The sequence below is a fragment of the Halichoerus grypus genome, chromosome 14, assembly GCF_964656455.1.
Source record: "Halichoerus grypus chromosome 14, mHalGry1.hap1.1, whole genome shotgun sequence".
Classification (NCBI taxonomy): Eukaryota; Metazoa; Chordata; class Mammalia; order Carnivora; family Phocidae; genus Halichoerus; species Halichoerus grypus.
The window spans coordinates 83,507,093-83,520,531 of record NC_135725.1 but is presented as its reverse complement, the minus strand read 5'-3'; the positions used below and the strand labels follow the sequence as shown (position 1 = coordinate 83,520,531).

General features: G+C 60.2%; 1 protein-coding gene across 1 annotated transcript in view; it reads right to left on the bottom strand.

The window, feature by feature from the left end:
- NEK6 (NIMA related kinase 6) overlaps nucleotides 1-13,439 on the bottom strand; it is an 84,153-nt gene that overhangs the window by 21,721 nt on the left and 48,993 nt on the right. Inside the window, exons 3-7 of the mRNA XM_036107903.2 lie at nucleotides 12,982-13,122; nucleotides 11,790-11,852; nucleotides 6,775-6,885; nucleotides 2,498-2,606; nucleotides 2,065-2,172 (exon numbers count right to left, since the gene is read on the bottom strand). Of these exons, the coding sequence (XP_035963796.1) occupies nucleotides 2,065-2,172; nucleotides 2,498-2,606; nucleotides 6,775-6,885; nucleotides 11,790-11,852; nucleotides 12,982-13,122 (532 nt within the window). The remainder of the gene's footprint in view (nucleotides 1-2,064; nucleotides 2,173-2,497; nucleotides 2,607-6,774; nucleotides 6,886-11,789; nucleotides 11,853-12,981; nucleotides 13,123-13,439) is intronic.

Sequence of the window (13,439 nt, the reverse complement as noted above, 5' to 3'; positions counted from 1 at the left end):
GCCCGACCAAATGTGTGCAGAAGACTGCAGACCCTCACAGTGGAGAGGGGGCCTTTCCTCCTGCGTCTGGGGGACTCGGGTCCTGGGTTTCAGCTCTGCCCTGTGCCTGTCGTGGAGCCCGGCCCGCGGGCCTGAGAGCCGGTCCTGGGCGCAGGGCCTCGCTGTGTCAGCTCGGGGCGTCTCCTGGACACGGGCACAAGGCCCCCCAGGAGGGCTCCTTCCATCCATCACTCAGCCCGGCCGCTGCTCGGAGGCCTCGGGAAGAGCCCGGCCTAGCGAGCAGCCTTTTCCCAAGTTCCAATTCCTTCTCATTAATATAATAAGTGCACCAGTCCAAGTCGATCAACTCACCCTGTCGGACGAGCCCGTATTTCTGCCCGTTCCTGATGCTGTGATCCTAACCGGCTCTGACGAGCGCCGCAGCCTCCTTGGTGGAGGGACCTGACTGACAGGGGACGGAGCCAGGGGCTTGAACTCTGCTCTTTGACAGTTGCCCTTGAATTTCTGACCTTTTGAAGCCCTTAAACCAGAGCGGTACACAGTCCCAAACTCACTGAAACACTTTGATTTTCCTAAGGAAGGGTCTGAGGGGACCGGGGAAGCCAAGGCTTCCTCGCAGCACGGCCGGCTGGGGGCTGCAGAGCGAGAGCCAGCACCACCCTCCAAGGCCCAGCCGCCGTCTTCTGGAGAAGTCTGGGCTCCGGAGGAGAGGCCCGGGTTCGAGTCCTGGCTCTGCCACTACGTAACTCACGTGAATCACTCGAGCTCCCCGGGTTCCAGATTCCTCGTTCGCACAAAGGATCCAACGGACCCTCGCGGCTACTGGAGGTGTGAGTACAGTGTCGTCAGCTCGGGGGAGGGTGGGTCCTGCGCGTCCTTTCAAACCCCGCCCCCCACACTCAGACACACGCACACTGGTGTGTGCACACTCTCGCACATGCACTCGGGCACACGCATGCACACTCGCTCACTCCAGCAAGCGGCTCGGAGCCGTCGATTCCCAGTTAGCACATTTCTCCTGATTGCGTGCTTCACCCCAAGAGCCTCCAAGTCCTCGGGACCTGTACGAACAGTGACAGATTCCACCAGGAAAGTGTGTCTTCCAGAAAGCACCTCCGCTGTCACCAGAAGCGGCTATTGGTACTTACGGCATGCTGCAGGTACTCGGGGAGAGCACGGGGGACCCGTGGGCTGGGGCCGCGGAGGGTGGAGTGGTTTCTGAGCGAGGCGGTCAGAGAGCCGGGAATGGGCCGGTGGGGGAAGCAGGACGCCCCTGTCATATCTGAGTCCTTCCCACCCGGCCCTGGTTAAATGCTGATACGCCCTGCTGTCACGCACGGGGGACCCTACTTCCACGTTCCCCTGGGGGCTCTGCTGGTTTCTGTATTCTAATCAAATGCAAACTCCTCATTCTCCACCATTCTATGAGTCACACCCAGTCACGTACCCGGTGTATGGATTCTGAACTGGGCATCGCTTCAGGTAACCCGAAAGCCACACCTGCCCAAGTGTGTTCCCAAGTCCAGCCCTCGGGGGCTCCTGAACGGTGCCAGCCCGCCAAGCTCGGGCACTTAGGCCCCCCCCACCCGCAGCACCCCTGTGCGCCCCTGCGTGCCCTGCCCTCTGTCCCCTCCTACTGGGTGAGAACCTCGTCCCTGCAGCTTCAAAACTGCCTGTTTAAAAGCCAAAAACTGGAAATAGCTCCAATGTCCCCCACCAGGAGAAGCAGACCGAGTCCCATGCGGGGGAACATGACACAGCAACGAGAAAGACAGACGGCTGCCTTGTACGACAACAGAGCTACACAAAATGGGCTCCGCCATCCTTTCTGGAAGGGGCGTGGAGCAGTGTGAGGATGCAGCGGAGCCCCATCCAAGGCTTCTCAGGGCCTCAGTTTACCCCCCCTGGGTCACTATCGTGAAGAGGTAAATAAAGTCTGGGACTCAAGAAGGCATTTTCCTGCATTAACGAACCAAAGGCTCTGTGCGGAGAATGTCCGCACCTCCCCACGCGGTCACCCAGGACCTCCAGCAGCTGCTGGGACGTCTGGACAGGCCTCCTTACCTAGGGAGTGGGCTGCGGTGGTCTCGGAGCTGAAGAAGCGTCCCAGGCCAAGGTCACCAAGCTTCACGACACCCGTGGCCGTGATGAACACGTTGGCGGGCTTGATGTCTGCCGAGGAAGGAGAAGGCAGTTGGTGTGGGGCTAGGAGGTCGGGGGGGTGGGGCGGGACAGGCAGCACTGAGCACCGTGCCGGTCCTCAGGGTATCCGAGAGTGGGCACGTGTGTGAGGCCCTGAGCTGGACTCACTGACGCCCCTCAGGACGGGCAAGATGCACGACAGCCACCTGGCTGGGTAACACGATGTGGTTTGACGTCCTCGTGGATGTCCCCAGAGCCAGAGAGAGCAGAGGCAACGTGGCATCCCGGGCGCCCAGGGGCGCCTGGCCTCCCGCTGGCTCCGGGCCCCACAGCCCAGGGAGGGCCCGGCACGTACCTCGGTGCATCACTCGGCGCGAGTGCATGTGTTCCACGGCGCTGCACAGCTGGGCAAAGTACTTCCACACCGTCCTCTCGGGGATGAGCCGCTTCTGCTTCTTAAAGTACTGGGGGGTGGGGGTGGGGGAAGACACACAGGCCTGGGTGACGGGCCGCAGGGCAGGGCCCCTGTCCTGTCCCCAGTGGTAGCCGGCACCCGGCACGGGCTGGGTGGGTGGGCTGCTGAACCAACAGTAAGTTTGGGACAAAGGGGGCCGTGTTCCCATCTGTGCTTCAGCCCAAACTGCCCTCCACGGTCCCCTGTCTGCCCCCGGCCCCGCGCTGACCTCCCGGAGGCTGGGGCAGGCCGGGCCCTGAGTGCGTGTCCTGGATGGCTCTGCGGACTACACCCTGAAGGCTGCTCGCGATCACACTTGTTCGGGCATTTTCTGGACACACGCCTGTCTCCTCCCACGGCTCTGCCCCGAGCCCCAGCCTGGCCCACACCGCGGGCACCCAATGCCCGGGGGTGAAGTCGAAGGCGCCCCGTCCCTGGGAACCAGCAAATCTCAGGGCATGTGATCGTTCACAAAGGCAGCAGGGACCTCGAGGAAATGGCTTGACATTCTTCACTGGAGTCCCAGTTTCGACAGGCCATTAATTGACTTCATTGCCCAAAAAAACATATTTGATGCTCCAGAAAACCAAACCAGACCCCCAAAACCACCCAAGCTGCACTGAGTGCGCTGTAAGTAACCAAAGGCCCTGGAAGGAGCGAACCAAGAACAGGTCATCGTCCACGTCCCTTCCGGGGAGTCTCCTGTGCGCCGGGCCCGAGGCCGGGAACCTGAGGACCAGGTTGTTGTCCAGAGGCTTTTGCCTCAGAACCACCATCGTTTCCAAAGCAGCCAGGGGCGAAGCTGTGGGCCCACTGGTCCGGGCAGCCACTCTGTGCACGGAAGACCGGGGCTGACCCAGGACGCACGCCTGGCCTGGGGAAGGGAGTGCGGAGTGGAACACAGGACCTGGGGTGACGTGCCGAGCGCCGGCCACGTGCAGCCACCTTGCTGGGCCCTCAGCAGGGTGACGGCACCCATCTTACAGATGAGGAAACCAAGGGCCACTCAGGAGCCGGTAAGGGGCAGCCACAGCCGGAACAACCCCGGGCCTTCCGCCTACAAAGGCCAAGCTCTTAACCCTAATTAACTTCAAATGACACCAGTAACCACCAGATGAGCGACTGAGCTTAGAGAGGTTCAGGAACTTGCCCAAGGTCACCCCGCCAGAGCGCCAGAGCTGGGACCGGATCCGGGCACCTCCGACCATGGGACAGTCCTAGCTGGAAGCCCGTGGCCTGGCAGGAAAGCCCCATGAGGCTCTCTCGAGGCTCCATTCTGGGAGAGGGACCTCACAGATGAGCGAGGCTACAGCCCAGACCGCTAGCATGGGACCCCCCTCCCACCTCCCCCCCGCCACCCCAGGTAGTGGGCTGGGCTGCAGTGTTATTTACGCTGTGATGTTGGTTAATCCTCATTACAGCTTTTAAGCTCGGCTGTGAATGGTGATTTTCTAAATGTCACGTCCTGTAAGCGCCATGTGACATTTAGCGGGAAGGCGCGGAGTCTCTGGTGGGTTTTGGGGAGGCGGCAACTCTCAGCTTCACTGTCCATCATAAATGACGCTGGCACCGTGGCGGTGGTGGCACTGGTTGGCCTGAGGCGGCAGGCCCCTGAGACACAGGGTCTACTGCTCAGCAGCCTCCAGGCTAGCCCAGTGGGGTGACCATGGTGCAGCGGCAGCCGGGGCCCTAGCAAGGCCCCCATATCCCCCTCAAGCCCAGAGGCAGCCGGAGAGTTAAGAAGGCCAGGGAAGCTGAGCTCCTACCAAGCCCCAGGCATTGGGTAAGTATATTACAGATGGGGAAACTGAGGCAGAGGGACCGGCCCAAGGGAGGAGGGTCGAGCAGGGGTGTGACTGCAGACCGAGGGTCTCTCTTCTGCCCTGCCTTGCCTCTCCCGCTTGCTGGGGGCAGCACCCAGCCAGGCCCTGCAGGTGAAGGGCCTGGAGCTGCAGCAGAGGGAAGAGGAGGAGGCAGGAAGGGGCAAGGGCCGCATGACCGTGGGAGCGGGGGCACCGTGCCAGGAGAACAGGGCTCCTGAGATGGGGCCAGGAAGCCAGGATCTGCCCCAGAAACCCCGTGGGTGAGCGACCGACTTGAGCCCTGGGCTGGTGTGGGCCCCGAGGAGGCCAGGGAAGTGCACAGAGGGGCACCGCACCCCAGGCCAGGCACAAGGTGCTGGCCACTCATGTGCTCCCTCCTCTCTTTTCCCTGGAAGGAGCCTGCACCCAGCCCCGCGGCTCCCACAGTCCCCAGTGCATCCCCAGGACAGAGATGGAAGCAGAGCTTTGTGGACAAGGGGTTTGATTTGCCCAGTTTCCCCTACACCCCACTGCTTAATCCCAGTCCCCACTCTGTGGACTGAGAGGCTGCAAGGAGTCTGGGGTCTGCAGGGGCTTTAGGGGGCAGCACCCTCGCCATGGGCCACACTCCAGGGCCCTTCCTCTGTCTCCCCTCCACCTCCTGTGCACTGCCTCCGTCCCCAGCCCCATCCCTCCTCTACTGAGCATCTAGCCTTTCTTCTAGAACAGTGCTGACCATGCCTACTCCCCACCGTGAGTCCTAGGAAGCTCCTTGCCGACCTTAGGGCAAGGTCTCAAATCCTGGGGCTGGACGGTGAGGCCCTGGGTGACCTGACTACCTCGCCTCCCCCCTCAACCCCTGCCTCCACCTCGACCAGGGCTTTGTGGACCCTGGACTGTTCATCGCACTGGGCTCTTGCACAAGCTGTTCTGCCCCTAGACTGCTGCTCTCTCCTTGTAGGTCCCAGCTCAGGTGTCACCTCTTCCAGGGAGGCTTCCCGGGCTCCCACAGGCCCTGAGCTTGGCTCGCTCACACTGGCTTGGGACTGTCCATTTATGGGTCTGCCCTCCTGTTAGAAGGCGAGCTCCCTGCGGGCAGCACCCACGCTGAGGTCTCAGCACGGGGGCCGGCGCACAGAGCGTGTGGGATGCGTGCATGTTCGGCAGGAGAACAACAGGAAGGAGAATGGCGGTGGGGGCTGGGGGAGAAGGAGGAACTGAGACATGATAGAGCACATCTGTTCCCACCAGGGATCTGTGTGGAGATTAACATCCCTGCAAACACATTAATATGTCAACGAAAATATAAAAGCAGGTGATAACAGCTCAAGTAATGCCGCTTCCCAACGACGCCCCAATTCCTAGGAGCCAAATTTCAGAAGAGCAAGCGCGGAGCAATTGCTCAATCCCCAGCGCCTGGTGGAAAAGACGGAGAATCCATGTCTGGCCCTGTTTGCAAGTGTTGCTGGGAGCAAGGTGGGGGCTCCAGCGTAGCTGGCCTCGCTCAGAAGCAGACAGACTGGGCTGGGGGAGCGAGGCAGTGGGGGCCCGCAACGGCCAGCATGCAGACTGGTCAAGCCAGCAGGGGAGCAGGGTCTTGGGCTTAGGGGTCCACACAGAGGCTGTGCGGCCTCAGGCTGGTGAATAAACCTCTCTGAGCTTTGCTATCTGAGGACAGTGTGCACTTAGTGAATGATGTGTGTGCTCAACATGGTTGTGGCTCAGGGGAGGTGCTCCATCAGTGGAGCTTGATGGTTCCTGAGTCCAGACTCACAGTGGGGGCCTGGTCCTGGGCCCCAGGAGGAGGGGCACTGGGGGCAGAGCAGTACGGGGGCTGCCGCGGGACGCAGAGCAAGAGCCAGACCTGGCGAGGCACTCAGCCTCTCAGAGACGTCCGGTCTTGGCCATTACATGGGAATGAAGGGATCCCTCAAGTGCTGGAGGGGCCCCAGGGAGATCTTTCGGGTTGCCGATGTCTGGAGGGTCCCAGGCCGGGAAACAGAGCTGGGCCACACAGACGTGGCTCTGTCCCCCAGGTTACTGGGTATCCTTGGGTAAGTCTCTTAGCCTTTCTGGGCTCAGTTTTTCCTTTGGGAAGTCGGATGCACAACACATTTTCCCAGATTCTGTGAGCTGGGGTTCTGACCTAACACAGGGTTCTGTCCCCGTTCCTTCTGTGAGGCAGAGGTGACAGACTGTGGGCAGGCTGGGGCGCTGGGGACGCCAGAGGGGTGCTTTCTGTCCATGGCTGGGCCTCTCCCAGAAAATGGGCATGGAGCTCGAGGGGGCACTCGCCAGGCTGAGGGGCTGCCTGACCCTGGGCTCCCTGGGTCCTCGCACCCCCCCAGACCTGGCCTGCCTGCCAGGCACCCTCACCTTGATCATCTGCGAGAGATCCCCCGCGTCGGCCAGCTCCAGGACAATGTTCAGCTCGTTGTCCTCAATAAACGAGTCCAAATACTTGATGATGTTGGGATGGTTCAGTTGCTGTCCAAAGGGAAAGACAGGGAGGCAGAACCAGTGAGGGACAGTCCAGCCCCACGCCTGCGCCGTGCTGGCTCCCAGCTGGCCCGTTAGCGGGGCTCATACTGCAGAGGGCTGTGTCACCTGGGAGTCAGGCAGGTCTGGGCCACACCGGGAAAGCCCTTCTGCATCTCTGAGTCTCAGTGTCCTCATCTGTACAATGGGCGTAATGTGCTGAAGGGCAGTAGTGAGGACTGGATGGGCCAAGACCGCTGAAATGTCTAACGTGGAGACTGCCCTGAGCTGCGACTCCATGGGACAGGACCCTGCTCCTCCTCTCCCTCACCACCCGCGACCCTCCAGGGTAGGGCCGGGCCCCCACCGCTCTAGCGCTGTGCTCAGCAGGCCTGCAGCTGGTGCTCCCCAGCGTGTCCATCTCCCTTCTTCCTCCCCACCCTCAATTTGACACACCCTTGTGAAATCTGGAAAGACCCCAAGCATTCCTGGCACGAGAGCCGCCCTGAGTGCTCTGCTCCGCGCCGAAGCCCGGCCTCTGGCCCGACCACCACGGCGCGTGTGTTTGCCAGGCGGAACAGCACCCCACCGGCTGGCTGAGAGGGAACAGACCCTGGCAGCTGCTTATAATGCAGACTGTTCCCACCAAAATGATTCCAGGGTCTGGGAAAGCAGAGGAGACTCAAACATTCTGCCAGAGCTTGGTCGGCCAAGTCCACAGGGGCGCCCGTCAGCCGACAAGCAGAGGCCACTCTAGTGCACGCTTTCTAGAAGGCCTCTAAGTTGCTGTGAGGGGGACGTGTGTTTATGCTGTGCCAACCTATGCCCGTCTTTGGATTCTAAAATGAGGGGGGAACCTTGGCAGAGATCACATGGCTATGCCATCCCCCATTTATTCTTTTCCCCAAGCCAGCTCTGGATGGCAGGCACCCCTCAATCAGACCCCCAGGAGCCACAGATGGCCTGTCACTGGCCATGTGTCTCCTTCAGCTCCACCCTACCTGCCCGAGTCCTCAGGCCCCTGCTCTCGGTGTGGGTTCACCGGCTTCCACCGCCAGCCCCCCGCTCCCCGCCGCCAGCCAGCACCAGCCCATCTCGAAGGGCTGTCCTGCTGGGCTGCCCAGCAAACGTTGTAATTCTAGTTTCAGCTTCTACATTTAGGTCTATGATCCATTTCAAATACACCTTTATGTTCAGTGTGAGGTAGGGGTCAAGGCTCACTTCCGTCCATTTGGACGTCCAGTGTTCCCAGCACCTGGAATTGAAAGTCTTTCTTTCATCCACTGAATTGTTTTGGTGCCTTTGTCAAAAAATCACCTAGCCCAGATTTTGTTTTGACGTCTCCCTGGAGCTAACACTGCCCATCACACCAGCTGCCCTCAGCACACATCACGTTCCAGATGTATTTTTCATTTACAAGATATCGAAGCAAATGGAATGCCGGCACTTCATAAAGCTGAAGATGCTTTACAATCGTGAATGCACGTTATGAAGTGTCAGCATTGTTGTTATAAACACAAGTCCTCCCCCCCCTTCACCCCCCTCCCTGGACCTCACCTCATGACTTCCCTGGGAAACCTCACTTTTCTCATGCTGAGAAGAAAACCCTTCTCAGCATGTGCTCCCAGAGACCGGCCAAGGTCACCAGCAGGCTGGGCATCACTGTTTTGCAGATGACTTGGAAAAATTGGAGGGAGTTTGGGTGGGAATTAAAGCTTCAGTCAAGGGGGCTGTTCCCTCCAGGTGCGGGCTCCTGGGGAGAAGAAGGAGAGGCTTCTCTCCCTGCTCTTACGGCAATTCTGAGGAGGAGAGGTGAAGCAAAGGCTCCCTCGAATATCTGGCCAGGGTACAAAGGCACAGATGGGGGCCAAAAGGTCAGCTGGGGGAAATCCCCAAAGCCTGGCGAGGGAAGGGGTTGACTCTGGGACCGGGCTGGGCCCAGAGCCTGGTCTAGTAACCACAGACCGCTGTCCACCCAGAGTCCCCTTCTCAGCCTGTAGTCTGTTGGTGGGCCCAGGTGTGTCTTTTTTTTTTTTTTTAAGATTTGTTCATTTGAGCAAGAGAGAGAGAGGGAGCGTGCACACGCACAAACAGGAGGGGCAGAGGGAGAGGGAGAGAGAATCTCAAGCACAGAGCCCCACGCAGGGTTCGATCTCACAATCCTGAGATCACAACCTGAGCTGAGACCAAGAGTCAGACGCTTAACCAACTGAGCCACCCAGGTGCCCCTCAGGTGTGTCTTAAAGTGGACACACTTGGGCCAAAATGTAAGAAGTGCTCCAAAGATGCCGAGTGGTTGGGTTCTGCGGTTTGTGAGTGGGGGAGGAGTGGCTGCTTTGGCTTCATGTATCTGGGGTTCAGGGAAGCCACGCCTCTAGATTCATCTCCAGTGCAGCTTGCCTGGCAGCATCGGCCAGCCTCTCGCTCTCCTGTGTCCCCACGATCCACACCCAGCCCTCTCTCCCACAATCCAGAGCTCCGCAGAGCGGGGCTGTCCCCGCAGCTCCAGGCCAGGCCTGACGGTGGTGGTGGCTGCCGAGGGCTGGACGATGGCGGGAGGGAAGGCAGGAGAGGTGACAGTAGTGGGCTCAGGTTCCCTCTTCGAATCTCTGTCCCCCCTGTGGCCCCTCTGGGACCCGCTACAGCAGTCTGTCCAGGATGTTTCCCCTGCCGACTGCATCCTTGAGTCCAGGGCTCAGGGGTGCTCCCGGCTGTGCTGACCATGCGAATACATGATCGCTGCCTGTCGTCCGATAGGGCCCACCTCCCTGCCCCACTGGGAGGTTTTGGGGTTCGGGTCCTGGCGTGAATGATGTGAAACGGTGTCGCCTCGTGACCCCTCCGAGAACTGTGTTTCCCTTTGTTTTGCCGGAAACACGTCGTGCCCGGGGAACATCCTGCTGACCTCCCGTGGGCAGGTTGGGGAGCTGGGTAAGGGCTGGCGTCGAGCGGCAGATGTTATAACCGTGATGACAAGGGCTGCCCGTGACGAGCACGTACCACACGCAGATGTGACACTGAGCCCTTCCAACCCAACTTCTCACGAATTCCCCCGACAGCTGAGGCCAGTACTGATATCATCACCCCCTTTTACGGACGAGGAAATGGGAGGTCCCGAGCGGTCCACAGCTGGCCCACACCACACAGCTAGAGAGTGAGGAGTGTGCCCACCTCTCAAGCCATGGTCAACGGCACGTGGCTACGCGGCAGCCCGAGGAAGGGACAGAGCCCCCCCTTCCCCCCCGGCAGGCCCAGGTCACACCAAGCTTGGCCCCTTTCACTGGAGCCCAGAGACCCGGAACAAGCTGGCTCAGAACGTGTGCACACATCATTCCTTCCCCACTGTGATCGGCACACGTGCGTTCTTGGCCACCAAAGGGGAGAGAGGGTGGGTGACTGGGACAGCCAGTCCCCAGGGCTGGGTAATCGGAGTCCTGAGATCACACCTGGGGCCCAAAGTTGACTGTCACGTAAAATTTTAAAAATGTTATTTGAAGGGAATTTTTGGACCTACGATAGTTAGAGTTGAGGACACTTCCCGATAATCCTCCCTGCGAGCCCTCATGGCCAGGGTCCCCTCCCAGTAAGTGCTCACGAGTCACATGGGGCCCCATGCCCCCTGCTCTCAGCCCCTTCAGGGGCTCCCCTGCTGTTCCCACGTTCAAGTCCCACCTCCTGAGTGTGGCGCCCGAGGCCTAACTGCACACGATCAGGACCCCTGCAGCAGGCTCCTGTCGGCCTTCCAGATTCTGGGACGGGACCCTGGCCTCTGTGGGGCTTCTCCGGCACTCCCTGGGCCCGGGTCGGCCAGCCTCACTCCCACAGCCCCCCAGACCGGGCTGCTGGCCTGCTCCTCACTGCCTCGGAGGGGACCGGGCCTGAGAGCCCAGGGCGGACCCCGCAGTGCAAACTGCTAATCTGGAATCCTGCGGTAGGGGTCCGTGTCCTCGCCACCAGCAGCCTCACTGTGCGGGAAGCTGCGGAGCCAGCCCTCCGCCTCACGGAGAGGGCGAACACCGAGGGAGTGCCTGCTGGGCGCTCTACTGGGCCAGGTACTATTTCATCTCTTCAGATACTATTTAATCTTCTCTAACTGCCCATATCCCGTGCGGCAGGTACTCTCACCACCAAGCAGATGGGCAAACGGAGGCTCCGGGAGGCTCAGTCACTTGCTTAAGGTCACACAGCTTGTAAATGAAGACATGAGGATTTGAACTCAGGCTCCTGGGCCTCCGAAACCCGTACCATTCCTCCTCCTCCATCACCTCTGAGACCCCAGGCAGAATCCCAAGCCTGGGGAACAGGGAGGGATCTCCAGGAGGGAGCAGCCCTAGGCTGAGGCTGAATCTCGTCCAGAAAGTTCTATTGTCTCTGACTATGGGGAGACCCATGAGGAAGCTGGCAGGGAGGGGGAAGGAAAGACCATCCCCCACCCCAAGGTGCCCTGGTAGGTCTGTCCTTTGTACAAGCCCCTCCAGTTGTGCATCCTGCCTCCTCTCTGGGGGGGCCTGGGAAAAGCCCAACAGGATGACAACGTGGGTCCCTTGGGCACCAGGAACCTGGGCCGCACACCTGGCTGTGCATCCTCTCCAGCGTCCCAGGCTGGCCTTGCCGAGTCACCCAGATGAGTGGAGCATCTCCTGGGTGGCGGCGACTTGGTGCCCTCAGGAGAAGGACTTTGGTGCCGGGCACTGCCGTCCATAAACACAACCAATGTGGGGCCGGGACAGGCAGTCTGGGGGTGCCGTGAGCGCTGGGCGGCCGTGAGGTGGGGTCCACGCCCACCCAACCGTGAGAAAACAAATGAGCCACTACCCTCAAAAGGCTGTTGTCTCTGAATCTAACAGGCTACGGGCTGTGAAGGCCCTGAGGTGGCCCGGTCTGGGGACCTCCTGCTCAGCCCAGGCGCTCACCTTCAGGAGGCCGATCTCCTTAACGCAGTCCTGCCTGGCTTTGGCGTCCATCATCTCAAATATCTTGGGCGGGAGGAAAAAGAGAAAGAGTGGTTAAAACCCAGCTCCCAGAGCCCCCATTGGGAGCCACAAGCACTGGAACTCCCAAAACCCATCATGGCACAAAAAGGCAGGACAGAGGGGCGCCTGGGTGGCTCAGTCATTAAGCGTCTGCCTTCGGCTCAGGTCATGATCCCAGGGTCCTGGGATCGAGCCCCGCATCGGGCTCCCTGCTCAGCGGGAAGCCTGCTTCTCCCTCTCCCACTCCCCCTGCTTGTGTTCCCTCTCTCGCTGTGTCTCTCTCTGTCAAATAAATAAATAAAATCTTAAAAAAAAAAAGGGCAGGACAAAGAGAGCCAGGCGAGGCCCTCCTCGGAAGACAAATGGGCCTGTTCCCAGCGGAGGGGCCCGTCCCTCCTCCAGCGACCTGGACCCGCCTGTGCGGTTTGCAGACCAGCAAGGAAACCATCGTGCGGGTCCACTGGCTGGCTCCCCCCCTCGTGGCTGCGTCTGCGTCACCTTCTCTCTCCCTGGCCTCCTCAGCCCAGGCTGTTCATCTCATTCTTAAAGGACAAATGAGCAAACTGAGGTCTCGGGAAGCTCTGCGGGAGGATTTAAAGCTACTTCCTGAGGCAAAGCCCCGTTCAAATGGGCCCAGTGGCTCTCACTGAAACGCTTCCTGGCTGGACTCTGCGGCTGATGACGCACCTGCTTGAGCCCCTTCCTTCGTTTAGGAGGAACACGGAGGCCAGCAAAGGCTCTCAAGCCCAGAGGCGACCAGCAAGTGCAGGGCCCAGGGTGAGTGGGTGCAGGTCTAAGTCTGAGCTCCCCCTCAGCTCGTTCGGTGGGCCCGGTGAGATAGATACACCTCTGCAGCTTTCCTGGTCTGAAAAATGGGGTGACCACCCTCACCCACAGGACCGTTCTCAAGGCACGACCCAGTATACAATGGTGTTCAGTGCATGCTCATTTTCCTTTTCCTTTATGGCTTGCATGAGCTTTTGTCATCAGGAGCCCACCTAATCCTTCCCACGGCCCAGAGAGCTGGGTCCTGACTGCAGAGGAAGGGGAGCAGAAGGAAGGGGCAGGAACGGGCCCAGGGCCACAGTGTTGAGACACAGAAGGCTCTGACCCCACGGGGGCGCTGACTCACCTGCACCTTCTTCAGAGCCACCGTCTTCCTGTCCAGCAGGCAGGTGGCCTTGTACACCTCGCTGAACTGTCCTCGGCCTATCTTCTTCTCGATCTGGAAGTCGGCCAGCGAGCAGCGAAAAGACAGGGGGTTTGGGTGCCTCTGGAGAATGGGGACAGAGGACATCAGTGGCCAGCCAGGCTGCAGTGAGGGGCCAGGATGTGGGCAGCCGGGGCCCCTTCCAGAACCTAGCAACCCCAGCAGCGCTCCTCCAAGGTGAAGGAGGGACTGTGACTGCCAACCTCACTGTCAGAGACTCCACGCCACGACACCCCCACTCTGCAGATGGGAAACCGAGGCCACGGGTTTCCACCATCCCTCATTACCTGATCGTTCATTAGTCTGCTTGTTTCTATCTCCTACTCCCAGAAAGGCAGCTCCCCGGGGCCAGGGCCTTGCTGGTTCTGCTCACTTCTGAA